We start from the raw sequence: 18,144 nt of genomic DNA, 5'->3' as shown, positions 1-18,144 counted from the left end.
AGATGCGCAGGCTGGCCTGGATCAATGCTGGCCGCAAATGCACTATGTTGGTTTTCTCATGTTGCGGCTCATATAGTTGTTTCAGTGTTACTGTTCTTTAGAATTCAATAGAACTGTGTAATCATAAATTCACCTTATTATAATTTCAGTGTTTTGACTTCCCAAACTTCTTCCGTGTAGTCCTGACAGTTCCGCAGGAAAAGTTGAAAGAAGCGTGTGACAGAATAAAGGAGTTCTGTGAGCAGCATTATCAAGATCATCCTAAACAGAACGGGAAACATCAACATGACGGGTATGAGAAGTGGATCGAATGAACATACTGTCAGTGGAAGAGAGACAGGTGACATTGATGAGCTGTTGCAAATAACTATTTTAAGATTGCGTAATTTTCACTAAATTTTATTTTTGCCAATATTGGCAAGTAGCATGACTCGTGAGTTTAAAACAGTTGTGAATAATCATCAGCTTTATGTCTAACAGCATAACAGTTACAAGTCGCAAATTCTGATAAAAGGTCAAAAAAGCCACTGTTGCATTAATGCAAAATAAAATGTGACGGCAAATCTTACCAATGTGAAAATGTCTGCTGACACATATATCACAAAATAAAAGTGATCCAAAAAATATTCAGTCTACAGTATCCCTTCTGATGGTTACTGTAAAGTTGTGCACTTTGAGGAAATACATGTATGAAGGAGAGTTTTCTGCATCTTATTTCTGCAGTATGAAGCCGTCTGCTTAACCAGATAGGGAAAATGATACACATTGAATGATATGGGAAAAGTAAATGTATTCAGTATAAGTTTCTATAGATATGTGTTTTTAATCCAGCTGGTGTGTGCATAGGCTTTGTATTAGTCTAGTATGTTTTGACTTCTGGTTAAAAGTTTTTTTTGCACGTAGTAGAGGATGTAGCAAGTCATCTTCCTGTATTTCCTGTAATGGAACTTAAAATATAAATGAAACTGATAATGTATATATGTACATATCATTTGGTATACAAGTATATACCGGATAGTGTGAGCACACATTCAGGTAGGATTACTGTCCTAATGTTGAACTGTGTGCACACAACTTTATTGTAGAGCTTGAGAAATAAATGTACAGCTTCATTCAGGAACTTGCTTAACTGTGTGAGCAGCTTCAATTCAGAGCATGCTTAATAATTGTGTGCGTAGACTTATTATAGGAATTTGCTTCATTACTGTGTGAACAGCTTCATTTCGGAGCTTGCTTAATCATTGTGTACACAGATTTATTTAGAAACTTGCTTAATAGTCATGTCAACACTTTATTTCGAAACATGCTTAATGATTGTGTCCACATAACAGCTTCGTTTAGGAATTTGTTTAAATGCTTAAAATTTGGCAAATATTAAACTGGACTTGAAAGCCAAACTGTTTATAGGGACATTTTTTTTTAAAGTAAGTTATAGACAGAGAGGAACTAATAGAAAAGCTTTTGCAGAAATGTATTTATTGATCTTAGATGCTGAGCTTCATCCGCCATGCCCCACTTGAGTAGAGAGCAAAATGTATATGAGCCGTGCCATGGGAAAACCAACATAGTGGGTTTGCGACCAGCATGGATCCAGACCAGCCTGCGCATCCGCGCAGTCTGGTCAGGATCCATGCTGTTCGCTAACAGTTTCTCCAAGTCCAATAGGCTTTAAAAGCGAACAGCATGGAGCCTGACCAGACTGCGCGGATGCGCAGGCTGGTCTGGATCCATGCTGGTCGCAAACCCACTATGTTGGTTTTCCCATGGCACGGCTCATATGTGTATGTAAATTTGAGCTTGACTATCCGGAATAAAAAGTGATTTATGCAGCTTTTGCTATAAGTGATAATGGATAAATGTTGCAATTTGTTTTATAAATGTTGCATTTGCTTGGGATAATTACGTTTCTTTTAATATACATGTTTTAAGCAAGTATTTTATGTTATCGATACATCATGTTTATGATTTTTATTGATACATCTTATTGATGATTTTTATTGATACATTGTGTTAATGATTTTAGGACATGGCTCCTTTTAGGACCAAATACATAGTCATATTTTGTTTAGCTCCATGAAAGTACTAAGTCATAATTTTATTACAATGAAACATATTTTTATTTTGTTATATATGAACATATATGTTTTACTTTATTGATCACTGAATCTCATATAAAACTGAGTGAAATCTCATGTAAAATTAAGTGAAATCTTATATAAAGTTAAATCTAATTTAAAACTAAGCGAACAATATGGCTGTTATTGCTTTATCAAATATTCAAAGCCTTGCTGTGGTTTGTCACCTGATTTATAACAGTTCAGATGTGCAAGAATTGAACCAGGAAGGCGTTAGCCAGAATGAATTGATATCTAAGCATTTGAACAATATAAAGTGGTATCTTAGACATTAAGCGTAAGAAGGCATTGATTGTTTTCATTCTGACATGGTCATTGAAATATTTTGACAAAAATTATGCTGAACTTCATTTATGCGGGTAGTAATGAACAGATTATTTTGCGGCAACTTGACATCATAGTTGATGTCAAAATGGTGTCTAACCAGTCCACAATTCAACCATCATTTATCACAGGATATACAATGTACATAGCTTGATCTACTTCTTTAATTGGCAGTCAAATCAAGTCATGTTGTTAGCATTTATCAATAACAGCAATATTGTTCACAATGTCATGATACCTTAGTCAATTCAGGACAGGGATTCTTTAAGGACCAGCGTAGTCATATTTTGTCCAACTCCATCCAAATGCTGTTAACTAAGTCATAATTACCATTTTACATATTTTTGTTTTCCTGCATGTAATGTATATATAGTAGTTACTTTCCTGATAACTGTATCTCATAAAATCAAGTAAATTCTTGTATAAATATCAAGTGAAGTAATATATATAAGATTAAATGTACAAATGTACAAAAGTAGAAATTTCATATATCAGATAAAATATATGCTAACATGATATATTAAATAATAATGCATGAGCAAGATTTCCTGCGATTATGTAATATACTCAATGTTGTTGTTTTTTTTGTATTGAAAGAATTTCAAGTTAAATATTTATATATTAGCTGCATTGGCACTTTTTGGGTCTTATAAAATGTTAAATGTAATTATTTATGAACCGTTCGAAGCATTGAATTCACCCAAGCAAAACAATAGCAGTCTCATTATGATTGTGTCTGTTCACGAGAGGTAATGAAATGTGTAACACCTCTCTTGCCCACTAGCTACAGATTAAGCAGAATTCTGTTGTAGTAAAACTGAACACTCTTGATGATCCCAAAGGTCCAGAAAGTATATCAGTACTGGGTCCAAATATAGGGAGACTTCTTACAGCCACTACACATCACTTAGGCATAAAAAAAATTGTTTGTTTCTGGTATCCCGACCTACCCTAAATTTTTGTTTGGCCCGACCCTAAATGTTTTTATGGCCTTAGAGAATATTTTTTTGAACTTTTTATGCTTTAAACATGGCCAGTGATGTTAGAAATCAACTAGCTGATGCTCCAAAGGCATAACCCTCTTATTTGTGTTAATTTTTCGACACAAAAATAATTTCCGGAAAGTCTCCCTTAAAAAAAAATCCCCAAAAAAAATTTTTCGACCTACCTACCGTAATTTTTTTAGCATGTTACTGGAAACAAAGAATTTTTTTTTAGGCCTTAAGGATGTCGCATTGCTTTTACTTTATTAATAAACAATTTTGTGTATTTTACATGGCATTGTTAAGGATTGTATATAGTGTACAGGTAAAGATCTGTTTTACCTGACATATATTGTTTTGATTCTCCATATTTACATATTTGAACAAGTCTGTGTTTTTGAAAAATATTTTAACATACATGTAATTCTTAAGAGAAGCATGTAATTGTGAAAATAACTTTTGACATATATATTGTTTTATACATTAAACAGAGATTTGATGATTTGTATAGTAACTTGTTTGCAACTTTACAACTTAGTGTACAGTGTTGGAGATGCTTTTAAAACTCTATTTGAAGGATCAAAAATAGTAAATACACTACTTGTTTTACAAACACTTAATGCTCGATTTTGCTTCTTTTGTTTTTTCTAAATTTTTATATACATTTAGTTTTAAACTTTGTGAAAGTAAAAAGTATCATAACTCAACTATAAAATTTTGATGTTTTCAAGTACAAACAAAGATGTTAGAGATGAAGATATTTGTAATTTATTATTGATCCTTATTAATAAGACCTTTTGTAATATCTATTTTTTTTAAAGCCTTTGACTGTTGTTTTTTTTCTCATAATATAGGCATGTTTGAAATCTGCTAGGGCTGGTAGCATCCTGCTGTTGCCCTTGATGCACAATACTATGATGTGACATGCATGGGTATGTAAAGATGAGTGACATTTTCTTGCCCTTGTTAAGCAGTGCTATGATGTGACATGCAAGGGTGTTTATACACATGACATTTTGTTGCCATTGATATCTGATGCTATGATGTGACAAGCAATGTTAAGTTAATACGGGCAAAATTTTGTTGTGCATCAAAGGCGACAGCAAGATACTACTATGGCCCTTTTAGGATTGAGTACTGACTTATTGTGAAATCATTTAATTTCGTGGGCATAAAATTTCGTGGTTTTGGTCAAAACGGCAATTTCGTCAGGTTATGAATTCATGGAATTCAACTTCTGATCATAAAATGAATGGGAATTTTACTTCTTCGTTGGGATTAAATTACATGGATTGACTCAACCAGGAAATCAACGAAAATTAGTCCCCCACAAATATTAATGATTTCACAATATATTTTTGCATCAAATGAAGAAGCTGCAGTTATATTACAATAAGTCACTTAGTTATATATATAAATTAAAGTATGTTCTTGTAAGGGTTCAGATATCTTAGATCTCAAAATTGTATCCAGGAAATAAGTTTTAATTTTCCAAGTTTCATCGTCAATGTGATCGATTAATTAGGTAATTTTTAAGTGTAAAATACTTTATGCTTAACTAATCATTTATGATTGTACCAAAAGTTTGTATTATAATCTTCAATCAGTAGAGTCCATGCTAAAAGGCAATAAACTGAGTTTGAAGACCAGTCTATGAATACAGTCTTGCTATTAGTCAATTTCAAATGTGTGCTTAAAAAAAAACCAATCAGATGCTGGTATTGAGAGACTGGTCTCAAAACTCAATTTTATAGTCTTGAGCATAGTACTGCTATTTGTCAATAATGTAATACTGAAATGTGTTTTTAATTTAAATAGCATTTACTGTAAATATTAAGTTGCCATGACTACATATTTGTAGGAAGTATTAAACCCTTTGTTTACAGATTTTATTTTTTGGAGTTGTTGAATTATATCAAATAAATGTTTATGAAGGATAATAATGAGTTTGTTTTTAAATTGCAGGTCAGCTTGTTTGTTCATACTTCTTGTTTGATCCACCATTTCCATAACAAAGCTTTTCCTGATTTCTGTTTAGAGAGTAGACAATTCCATTGATATTATACATCAATCTAAAGACATCTGAGGGTGGTTATAAATAAAACTCAAAATATCTTGAGTAGTTTTGAATTTATTGTCAGTAATGATGGAGCGGTGGTCTAGTGGATAAGGTGTCGTCTACTCAATCCAGGGATCGTGGGTTCAAGCCTCACTGGGGTCACGACCATGACTTCTCATATGATACCAGTACTGGTTTTTCCAGGAAGCGGACTCAAGAGTGGTTCCAATAAGCTTGAAGCTGTCCTCACAATCGAGCTAAAACAAATTAGTATTAACTAAACTAAATAGTTTGTTTTTTTTTCAGTAAGAAATTCAGTTTTGACTTGAAATTTGTGACTGAATTGTTAAAAAACTTCTGGAGTTTGTTAGTTAACTTAACATAAGAGAACTTTTCCATACAAAAATTCTGTAGAAGTTCCAAGAAAGACATTTTTGAAGTTATGATTTTGCCTTTTTATCCTGAAACCTAAAGGTGCAGGGAATATAGTAATAGTCTCCGTTTTTCCCACTGTCCTTCCCTGGCTTACAGAAGGTCTATGGTTCTACCCATGTGCTGGCCTGTGATGAAATAGTACACGAAGCAGCACCTTGGGTCTTCCTCCACTGTCAAAGCTGGGAAGTCTCCATTTAAACTGTAATTGTGTCAGTGCAATGTTAAACCAATTTAAAAAAATTAAAACAAGAAACAACTTTTGCCCCACCCCCGCAATATGTAATACCTTGGAAAATGTTAAGTCAAATTCTTTATAACCTGTATGTTATGGACCAGACAGGGAATACACCCTATTGACCTTTGACCCCAGAGTGTGACCTTGACCTTTGGGTTAGGGTAATGGGCCTTGACTTTATCAATAAAACTTGAACTTGGTTGTTGCGTATTACGTCATCTCATGGAAACATTTGTGCCACATGTAATATTAGAATCCCTTTAAAGATTACAAAGTTATGGACCGGACAGATGAAAAACACTACTGACTTTTGACCACCAAGTGTGACCTTGACCCTGAGCTAGGTGTTTGGGTATTGTGCAGCACTGTGATGTTTCAGCACGTTCCGATCAAAATTTTTTCTACAAAGTAGAATTTGATTGGACTCTGAATTTTCAAAACTTCTGATTATACATAAGAAATTCAGCAAATAAAACTGATTGGGTCTAGTACCTGATTTTTTGCGAACGTGCAGAACTACTTTAAATAGATTTGTCAGATGCATAAATCTTATGGATTTTATTTAATCTGCATGTAAAGATGGAAGTATATTGTGGCGGGTAAGGATGGGAAGTGCAAGGTTCAAGAGCCATAACTGTATCTTGCTGAGTTTTGAACTACCTCTATAAATTATGTACTCTTATTTTGAGCAGAATTAAGAAACAACCTTATACAATGACAAAGGCCATTAAGATGAAGTGCAGTGTACAAAACCGTAACTCTACTTCGCTTACATTTGCTTACATTTTTAATTATCTCCCTTTATTAACGTTTCTTGTCTGAAATCATTTTTAAGTGCAGAAGGGATTTTATTGAAACTGTACACGCAGACAGAGGACACTGAACAAATGAGCTGCTGTTCAGGGAAATTCTTTACTACTCTGTCATAGAAATCCCAGCCAACAGTAAAAACAAGTACACTGTAAGTAGATATAACAAGATTTATTTCAACAAAAGATCAAAAACAAATTAACCTTTAGCCTGCTGGCAGCAAGTGATTCTGCCTTTGCGACCAGTGCAGACCAAGATAAGTCTGCACATCTGTGCAGGCTGATCATGGTCTGCACTGTTCGCTATTCAGTCAGACTGAATAAATTTTCAGTGAACACTCCTTTGAATAATAAGTGGTATTGCCGAAATTGGATGACAGACCAGTCCATTTTAGAAATATAGCAGGGTAAAGGTTAACTTAATGGGACAACAACTACCATCAAACAACCTATTACAATTCAAACATACAATTACTACTTAAACAAATACTAAGTGTTCTAGTAAACATTCTTTATCTAATACTATCATAAATACTACTGCAACAGTGCTCATAAACAAGGGAGCCATGATTACTCAAGATCGCTGACACACATTTCAAATGGGAAACAAAGTTGGAAGAGAGTCACAAAGGAAACATTTTTGCTAAATTACTTTGACACTGGCCTGTTACTAAGGTTCAGGAGAAGATTTTCAATGTTTTCCAATGAGCAAAATAGTTTCAGTTGTTATTTTACAACTTTGCCCATGTCACCGTCGGGGCATCGGCATTTAATATCAATGCAGCAAATCACACAAATACAACATACTAGTATTTGATTTTGATTTGAGCTTTACTGCACATAAGCACAGTTCAGATTATATAACACCAAACATGATTAAAAAATTTGATTCCATGTCTCTTAAATAAAAATAAAAATATGAGGTATGAAATCAAAACGTATACCTGCTGGAATCACAGTCAAACCAAGTGTTCACACCCAATTACCGGTAGTTACTTCTTACAATCAGGCAAGTATAAAACAGTGGTTCAAATTCTTTTCACAGAAACATTGTTGTCCCAGAACCACATAGGACATGAACAACAAACAGATTAATAAAACTTACAACATTTCTAACTAACATAAATATAATAGATAATGACTAAGTGTAATCTGAGGTAAGCTACCAGTGCTGTAAACCAAACATACTGGTTCTTCTTAACCTTTAGCCTGCTGGCGGCAAGTGCGTTTGCCTTTGCAACCAGTGCAGACCAAGATCAGCCTGCACCTCTGTGCAGGCTGATCATGGTCTGCACTGTTCGCTATTAAGTCAGTAAATTTTCTGTTTCCTTTGAATAATAAGTGGTACTGCCCAAACTGAATGCTGGATCAGTCCATTTTAAAAATAAAGCAGGTTAAAGGTTAAAATATGGCAGTAAATATTTTCTACTGTCAGCAATAAAATGACAACTCTCAAAAACATAATGAAACTTGACATCTAACATCGCATTAATAGGACACAGAAATTAAAACCTCAGATTATGATCTAACTTTATAAAACGTTCATTTCAAAAGGTAGTTTATCGCCACCACATCTAAAATGGCAGAGATAAAGCAAGAATTTCTTGGTAAGAATTTGAAAACTGAAAACATTTAGCAATGTTCACTTGATAAAATTTTACCTTGACAAACACCTGTTGCACTCAGGAAGAAATTGATAGACTTTGATTGCTTTTAACACATGATTTAGATTTGTACAGAAAAAGGTACTGGCGAAACAATACATCAAAACTGGGGTTCACTAGGGAACTATATAGTGAAATGAAGAGTTTTGAGAGGAGGGGAGAAAAGTAGTGGGGAGAGACAATTGTACTATTTCAATAATAACTTGTATTATTTCAACATAAATCATATAATCTAACTAAGGGACAAAAAAATCCCACAAAAGTGTTATGGACAGACGTAAGGACAGAAGGACGGAAGGACAGAGACCATTCCTATAACCCCCTTCACTCGTGGCGGTGGATTAAAAACACTTTAGAGAGGTCTGTGCAGGGAGATGCTTCTGACCATGTTTGATGAAGCAGTTCATGAGAAGTCATTTAGTAGTTTTTCTTTTTTAGCTCTTGCAGTCCCAAGTGCAATCAAATGAACCATTTGAACAAATTTGAGAAAGGTACATGCAAGGATGCTTCTAAGAAAGTCTGGTAAACATCCATCAAGAGGTACATGACACAAAGTTGTTTAAAAGTTATCTACTTTCAGCTCTTGTGGCAGTTAAGCACATCCATTTGAAAACACTTAATAGAGTTTCTGCCAGGGTGCAACAGACAAAGCTTTATGTAATTTTAACCATTTAGTTAAGCAAAACCGTGGGTGATGGACAACAGAATCTGATGAAGGACATGGGACTATCCATCTATAAAACAGCTCACTCTGAACCACTGATTCAGGTGAGCTAAAAACACAATGTATTAAGGTCTAATTAATATTATTTATACATGTATAATTATCACATAAAATAATTCAAAATTAATAAATTATAATAACTAATTCTTAGTCACTGTTATGAGATCATTTCACATCAAATACCTACCATTTAAATTAACTCAAACATGCATTTTCAAACCTTTGTTCACAACCTTCAACTTCAAAAATATAACAATTCTATTAATCCATTATGTTCAACTCCAAAAATATGTTAACATATCCAATTTTCAGAAAAACATTTAGAAGGATCTAAAAATCTATAGCAAATATACTTGTTACATGTAAAACATACAACTGAACCTGTCTTTAAGGCCACATGAATTAAACAGTCACTTTTCTTATGCAGCCAATCAGCTAACTTCCCTAATTGACTTTTTATTCTAATTTCAACTTGTCTTAAGTAGCCACATACCTTTACAAGCCAGACTGCCACTCTCTTGGCTGGCTCCTTAATAGTTATATTTTTGACTGTATATCAAAATTGAAAAAATTGTCAAAACCTGATTAAGAATATAGACAAATTTTATTCCTTCAACATGTTATGAATACTGTTAATATGATCCTTTTTTCTTTGGTATTTAGGCTACCTATTTTTTGGTACAGTCTGACATAAAACATGTTTGGTCAAAAGCATAAATCTATTTAAATTCTTTATAAGTACAGTCATTTTCATTGTCGGACACCCAAAACCAGTCTATCTGTTACACTCCATTCATCAGAAGTTAGTTATTTAGTCCACATTGGTCGTCATTTTATATCCAATACTGTCATTTCATTGGTCATTGAACAATTTGGTAATGGTTTTGGGACTTTTACATTCTACAAAATGACAGAGAGCCAGCTAACCTATGGTTAACAGATTCAGCGGAACGTAAGCACTCAATCATGCTTACTGTAGATCGGGTGATATTTCTCATTCAAAAAATTTTGTGGATATTAACTTGCGGCATGAACTATCATATGAGCCGTGCCATGAGAAAACCAACATAGTGGGTTTGCGACCAGCATGGATCCAGACCAGCCTGCGCATCCGCGCAGTCTGGTCAGGCTCCATGCTGTTCGCTTTTAAAGCCTATTGGAATTGGAGAAACTGTTAGCGAACAGCATGGATCCTGACCAGACTGCGCGGATGCGCAGGCTGGTCTGGATCCATGCTGGTCGCAAAGCCACTATGTTTGTTTTCTCATGGCACGGCTCATATAAACATTAAAGTTTCATGAATTCTTAATACAGTGAAATTTAATATGGCTGCTACCCATGAATCGCTAAAGCAAGTCAATGTGGAACTTTCCCAATTGACAGTATCGTACATCTCATCTTTTCTAAAAAGTCTTAAAATAAAGTCCAGAAAGTCAGAAGCTGTCACTGAAGACCTCTTCCTGAGTGGCATTTCGTGAGATCATTTCTAACGATAACATTTACAATACTATAAACAATAACTTAATACAATGTGTATAACATATTTGACTCAGTCTGACATGTGATTCTCAAAACTCAAGCATACATTACATGGAGAATAATAAACAGTATAAGTAGTATATGTCATATACATGTAGAAAAATGAAGAACATGAATTTAAAACAAGCTATTTCTTGTACAGTATATTTTAAAACTTGAAATTCAAAATACTGCCACTAGTGTATGACTGACTTTAGACACTTTTAATCTTTGGTCACAAGAGTAATTTTTGTAATTTCTCTATTTGTTCCAAAGCGAATTGGAAATCCCCAGTATACGGTTCCCATGGAGACGTAAACATGACTATGTTCACCATGTCTGTACAGACCAGCGTAATAGGGGTTGAAAAAATATGCTCCAATTGTTAGTGGAAACATTTGTCCTCCATGGGTGTGCCCTGAAATAAGAAAATGTAAATGTCAACATTTTCAAATAGGTCAATAATATTTTGGTAACTAAGGAACTTTTTTTTTCTCTCAAAATTAATTATTTTTTCTTTTGATTTATTTCTACAACTTGTACCATTTCTGTTGATGTGGAAGTAATATCTAAATACTACCTATACCAATTCCTAGCAAAATGTGACCAAGGAATACCATTGTAAGGAATCATTCAACCAGCACAAGACAATTTACCTTAACCATGACCAGTTAGCCAGTAAAACATTACATCCCTAATTTTGACATAAATGTAATAGTAATAGACTGCTACAGTTGGTTTTGTCAAACTCAAATTTGACAACAACAAAAAAGATATTACTGTATGATGCAACATGCATGATATGTCTGGAACTGATTTTGTCCCTAAATATTATCTAACACATTTATTACATCATTTCTATGGTGGATCTACAAAATGTGGGGAGCAGTTATCAAATCAGAAAAAAGGGCTTAATATTTCAATAATTCATTTCAGCCTGAGTGTGATGAATGCTAAAAGCTTATTTGAACCATTCCCCCAGTCTGCCTCATTGAAAAACTAGTACTTGAGTAGAAACAAGAGCTGTCACTATTGGTGACAAATGCCCCTTAAGTGTGCCCAAGAATGCTACAGTTGTATGCGCAAAAAAAATCACACATCATTTCGTGACCTTGACCTTGACCTAAGAGGCCCGGGTCATAAGCGTGACACACCTTCTCAATATGGTTAACATTTGTGTCAAATTATTTTCAAATACCTTGATAAATGGCAGAGTTATGGACCAGACTAGAAACACCTTTGACTTCTAAGTGTGACCTTGACCTTGAAGCTAGGGGTCTGGGTCTTGTGCACGACACCTTATCTCATTAAAGGGAACATTTATGCCAAGTAATTTCAAAATCCCTTCATCAATGGCAGAGTCATGGACCGGACATGAAACAGACCCTGTTAACCTTTGACTTCTAAGTGTGACCTTGACCTTGGAGCTAAGGGTCTGGGTCTTGCACATGACATGTCGTCTCATTATGGTGAACATTTATGCAAAGTTATTTCAAAATCCCTTCATGGATGGAAGGGTTACAGCTCAGACAAGAATTTACGCGACGCACGCATGGACAGACGCAAGGACGGAAGCACAGACGGACAGTGAGATTTTAATATGCCCACCTTCGGGAGCAAAAAAGTGCCACTCAGACCCCAGAGTAACTCAACCCCACAACATTCAGGTTAATCAAGTGACACTAAAACATTGAACAAAAAAGTAATGGCTAACCAGAGAGTACAAGATCAACCCTGTGGTTTGACATCAGAGCAGCTTTAGCTGCTTTTGGTTGATGAGCAATAAGTATCACAGGACTACTTTCATCACATGTACGTAAAGCGCCACCTATATCCATTGTATGATCCATAAACCTGAAATGTTACAGAAAACTATGGAATTACAAACAATTTTCAATAACAACCCAAGCTCAGTTACAAATCATATACAATAACAGATACAAGCTCAGTTATAAAAACAAACTTGGATGTGTTACAAATTGTAGCCTTTCACTGTATCAACTGTACAATCCATATGTCAGAACGTCTTTAAACTCTGGTCTATAAACAAGAATTGAAGAAAATAATGTACTGGTGACTATGACATGTCTTTTAAGCTAAATCTTGTTATCTGCAGAATTCTCCTGTAAAAGAAAGTGAGAAAACTAAGACAAGACTTTATTGCATATTGTTCAGGGCCCATTTTCATAAACATTTTAATTCTGAAATTCAAACTTTGACTTTAAACTTCTAAAACTTAAATTGCTATGACTTCCTTTGTAATAAATCTATATTTCTGAAACTTTGCACACCTTTTTGCTGTAGTATATGTCATATTTGTGCCAAATTTCATTTAATCCATATAAGATACAAATATATGGCAAAAAGAAATTTTAGCAGTTCGAAGTGTAAGTGGGTTTTTTTGTAGGGGGAGGGTGGGGGTGGGTGTTTTAACATCGCACCGACACAATTTTAGGTCATATGGCGACTTTTCAACTTTGATGGTGGAGGAAGACCCCAGGTGCCACTCCGTGCATTATTTCATCACAAACGGGCACCTGGGTACAACCACTGACCTTCTGTAAGCCAGCTGGATGGCTTCTTCACATGAAGATTCAACGACCGAGTGAGGCTCGAACCCACACAGATGAGGGGCAAATAATTTGAAGTCTGCAAACATAACCATTTGGCCACGGAGGTCCCCGAAAGTCTAAGTTTAGTATAGGACAGATCAGTGAACAACTAGTTAAAACATGGTCTAGCATGAAGACAACAGCAAATGCACTGTTTTGGCTTCCAGTTTTAGGTAAAAATGAAGCCTCTCTTGCTTTTCTGGTTGAGGAAAACTATGACCTGGGTAGAACCATCGACCTTCCATTAGTCAGCTGAAAGGCTTCCTCAAAAGGTCGGATTTCGCATTCAAACCCAGTGGTGAGCATCAAATGACCATTGCACCATGTACTATGCCCCAACGATAACGTGATGTTTACAAACATAACTATAAATAGATTGAAATGAAGCATGGGGAATTTAACATTTTTGTAACTGGTCAAAATGTAAATACTTCTTACTTTCGTATGAATTACAAAAACGGTGAGTGGTGAAGCATATTGACTGTATTCATCTTTTGCGATGTGGGTTCGAAACTCAGTGATGACAGTTAATTTTCTTTTTATTTTTTGCATGAAAAATTGATTCCTTCATTTTCACTCACACAACAACTGTTACAGCGAAATATCTGAGACTGATATGGCAGATGAGCAAATTTATGTGATATTAGTTAAATGCATGCACTAACATATAAATGAACATGTAAATGAACATAACGTTATCTAAAGACATATATGCACATACAAACCATCAAAAAAAGAAACGAAGAATATGGGAACAGAATTGTAAACGGACAGGAAAAAAATGCTGGTATTTTTAAAAAAATCATCATGAGGATTCAAACTCATGCAAAACCAACTGATGATTTGCTGCTGGTATCTGCATTCTGCCCGATTGCTTGACTACTGCACAAGCAAAATGAATTGTTATTTTACCTATTATCATGAAATGGGTGCGTCCTTGCGTTTGCGCAGGAATCATGTTATCTTTGGGGATTAGTAAGTCCCGTTATTGTATTTGTAAATAAACTCAAAAAGATAATTGTTAATTAGAGGTAATATCAATTGTTAAAGATCAAAAAATCTGAAATATCATAACACAAACCTAACAACTATGAAACAGTTGAGAACTGTTTTCTATGTTCAAAGTGTTAGTTCCACCCTTTCCAGAGACTCTGCTAAGTAACTTATGATTACTTACTTAAACGTATCAGCTGTGGGATCGTCTACACCTGCTAAACATATACCAGTGTTTCCAGCTCCCTTTATTACCACATTTGAATTGTGTAAAATCTTCACACCTAGGGATTCTAGATTTTCAAACCAGTTGTGAACATCAGTTGTGTAGTATTCATGGTTTCCTAACAAAGGAAACAAAATGTGTGTCACAGTAAGAATATCATAATAGTCAATAGGGGACAGGAGAAAAAGGCCAAGCGAACTGATGGTCGGCTGCAATAGGGATCATCCACTCAGCATGTCCAATCATCCCAAGAAGTTTCAGCATTCTTGGCCTAGTGGTTCTCATGTTATGGATTGGAAATGGTTTTCCATGTTCTGGCTATGTGACCTTGACCTTTGATTGAGTGACCCCAAAATCATTAGGGGTCATTTACTATGCATGTCCAATCATCCTATGAAGTTTTAACATTCTGGTCCAAGTGATTGTCAAGTTACTGATCCAAAAGAGTTTTCCATGTTCAGGCCCCTGTGACCTTGACCTTTGCTCTAGTGAACCCAAAATCAATAAGGGTCATCCACTCTGTAAGTCCTATCATCCAATGAAGTTTGAAGGTTCTGGGTCAAATGGTTCTCAAGTTATTGATCAGAAACGTTTTTCCAATTTCTGGCCCCTGTGACCTTGAACTTTGATCAAGTGACCCAAAAATCAATAAGGGCCATCTACTCTATATTTCCAATCATCCTATGAAGTTTCAACATTCTGGGTCAAGTGGTTCTCAAGTTATTGATCAGAAACAGTTTTCCATGTTCAGGCCCCTGTGACCTTGACCTTTGATTGAGTGATTCCAAAAATCATACGGGTCATCTACTTCGTAAGCCCTATCACCCTATATAGCTAAAAAGACAACCCGGATGTAAAAAGTTCAATTCTGTGATTGAATTAAAGCTAGAAAGTCAGCACACTGTCATCATTTGAACAATCTTGGTATACTGACACTTATAGCAAATATGTCTCACACCATAAACAGTGTGTACAGATAAATGGAGAATATCTCAAGACAGAATGAAGAAAATAAATTTTGGCGTTAAATATTGATTGCCGTGCATGACATCAGAAGTATCAATGCCATGCTTAGGGCACCCTTAACTGACGTTAAACCATTCAGTGCATTTAATTTCCTGTAACATATTTTAACTGCAGTTTTCTTTGCGCAGTACAAAAATGAATACATTTTCCATAGATATTTAATTGTTTAGGTTTTGTTAGCTAGATTGTATTAAGAAAGTCAACAAACTTATGAAACAACCGTAGCACATCATCTTTACACCTAAAGACATTTATCTGATATCACTCTCACACAAGTGGAGCATGATTCAAAATGACCTTTCCCCCAAAAAATGTTAATGCAGTTATCAATCATGTATTTACAAAACTCATGTAAGCTGTATCTGGTAATATCATGTAGACTACACTATCTATTTGCTTTATCAGTCAAGGGTGCAAGCCTTTATGTTATCAAATTCATAACCCAAATGAGTTATTCAAAGGTAACAGAAATAGGTCATCATAATTTGTTTCATCTATAATCTATAAGTATGTGGGGTAGTTTTTGTTAGTAACTTGCACTCAGTGACTAGTATGGTATCCAGGAACAGTAAGTAGATTGAATGACTGCCATTACTATGTCTTCAACTGAACAAGCAAAGAAATAAATTCTTTCATAAAGATATTTCTAGAATGCAAGATATAACCATTTCTGATATCTAAATTATTAAAAGCATACCTGTTACAAAATATACACCATATTTTGATTTTATCCAGTCTAATGATTCTGTTGCAGACGTTAACTGGTCAACCCTTCCATCTACAAGATCTCCACCAATAATCACAATATCTGAAACAAAATGCATTCTGAATTATAATATCAACAGTTAATAAAGTAAAAACATCAGAGCCTTCACTAAATGAAAACTGGGTTGGAATCAACATACCTACAGTATCAATGAACAGAATCAAATAACATTATCAATTAAACACACTCTGTGCTTGACAAATTCTTTGAAAACAACTTGTTTTTAACAACTTGTCTTGCAGGACGAGCTGCTTAGAATTTTCACTCAGTTTTTACACACAGCATCTTTCTTAAGGTCTGTTAAAAACTGTAACTACCGGATTATTGTTCCAGACTATCACGCGTCCAGCTAATGCAATTAAAATACGGTACTGTAACGGAGCGGATTTTAAGAGTTGCAAACAACAAATTTACTTCGTTTTAGATATTTTAGCTTTTAAGCTTCTTCATGGCTCCGCTTTAATTAGATTTATTATATTTTTGGTCAAAAATGACATTCGTCCTGCATAATGAGTACTATAGCAAGTTCCACTCACCCAAGGCTACTCATATTTACGAGCGGACGTGTGGATTTGTTGAGCCCTGACACTGATATATTGACTGACACTTGTGCAAAACATGATTACAGAAAATGGATCTGATAGGTATGTCAAAAACTAAATTCAATATTTAAGGAAGTAAGTGAAAATTACAAAACTGACACTAATTCAGACAACCTTTTGAAGTTACTTACTGAAAATTACCTGAATGTAAATAATTTATCATATGAACAATCTTCTCCAGGGTTCTTTTTCCTACAGTTGGTCCGAGATGTATATCACTTACAAACGTAATTGTAAATTTATCAAGATGACTAGGTAATCCTTTGATTGGAATGTTAACTTCCTTTATTTCCGGTACTTTAAATGTGTTGTAAAAACCAACAGTAACAATAAACAGTGCATATAACACAACAGCAATCCTTGGGAACTTTGAAGGTCTGCTTCTATGTTTCAATGAATTCTTGTCTATTAATTTCAACAAAGTTTTTACTGCATAGAGAACAACTTGTGCTGCAAATAACTGCACTGAAAATGCTAAACATAAAAAGAACAAATATGTCACTAGATATGGTTCTGAGGATATGAGAAAAGAAAAAGACGTGTACACAAATTGTGAAAGAATCAAAGCAGTCATAAGAAAACCCCGCCAGAGAGCAGATTGCACTGAATACTGTTTCCAGTTTGCTATTTCTCTCCAATGAATCTCAAATCGAAATTTCGAACTTTTCTTTTCTTTATCAATGTCTGATCCATCTATTTTCACTTTGTCATTGACGGTGTCAAATAAATCTGAAAGATTTATCCAGTTGAAAAGGGTCATGACAATCATGAAAGCTTGAATAAGGCAGGTAATTTGGAATCTAATTATTTTTGCTCTCAAAATATCATTCACCATATGAATGACAATCCATCGATTAAAGACAAACAGTGAAACTGCGACGAGAGCTAAACTCAGAATCCACTTCCGTACGGAGGCTGCCATCTTGAAAATGCTTACACCATATCAAATTCAATAAGTGTTATTATTTAAAATAGGGGAGTTCCTTATCTCTAGTAATATTTTTTCAAGAGACAGAGAATATAAAATTTAATT

The 18,144-nt window shown here is 34.7% G+C and overlaps 2 protein-coding genes across 3 annotated transcripts in view; one reads left to right on the top strand and one right to left on the bottom strand.

Moving 5' to 3' along the window:
• The window catches only part of LOC128558050 (tyrosine aminotransferase-like), a 30,689-nt gene extending 25,304 nt beyond the window's left edge, over nucleotides 1-5,385 (top strand). The window contains exon 11 of the mRNA XM_053546830.1: nucleotides 150-5,385. Within this exon, the coding sequence (XP_053402805.1) occupies nucleotides 150-314 (165 nt within the window). The 3' untranslated portion in view covers nucleotides 315-5,385. The remainder of the gene's footprint in view (nucleotides 1-149) is intronic.
• Nucleotides 5,386-7,133: 1,748 nt separating this feature from the next.
• LOC128557769 (transmembrane protein with metallophosphoesterase domain-like) lies at nucleotides 7,134-18,048 on the bottom strand. Of its 2 annotated transcripts, none has more exons than XM_053546005.1 (5): nucleotides 17,253-18,048; nucleotides 16,441-16,551; nucleotides 14,676-14,835; nucleotides 12,601-12,740; nucleotides 7,134-11,304 (listed from the first exon to the last, which is right to left on the bottom strand). In XM_053546005.1, the coding sequence occupies exons 1-5, from the start codon at nucleotides 18,031-18,033 to the stop codon at nucleotides 11,111-11,113; spliced, it is 1,386 nt and encodes a 461-aa protein (XP_053401980.1). In that variant the 5' UTR covers nucleotides 18,034-18,048; the 3' UTR covers nucleotides 7,134-11,110. The 2 variants fall into 2 exon arrangements, with proteins under 2 accessions (XP_053401980.1, XP_053401981.1); XM_053546006.1 differs by having other exon boundaries at nucleotides 17,944-18,016.
• Nucleotides 18,049-18,144: the final 96 nt, after the last annotated feature.

Source organism: Mercenaria mercenaria, chromosome 6 (genome assembly GCF_021730395.1).
Source record: "Mercenaria mercenaria strain notata chromosome 6, MADL_Memer_1, whole genome shotgun sequence".
NCBI classification, from domain to species: domain Eukaryota; kingdom Metazoa; phylum Mollusca; class Bivalvia; order Venerida; family Veneridae; genus Mercenaria; species Mercenaria mercenaria.
This window is presented reverse-complemented; position numbering and strand designations above follow the sequence as displayed.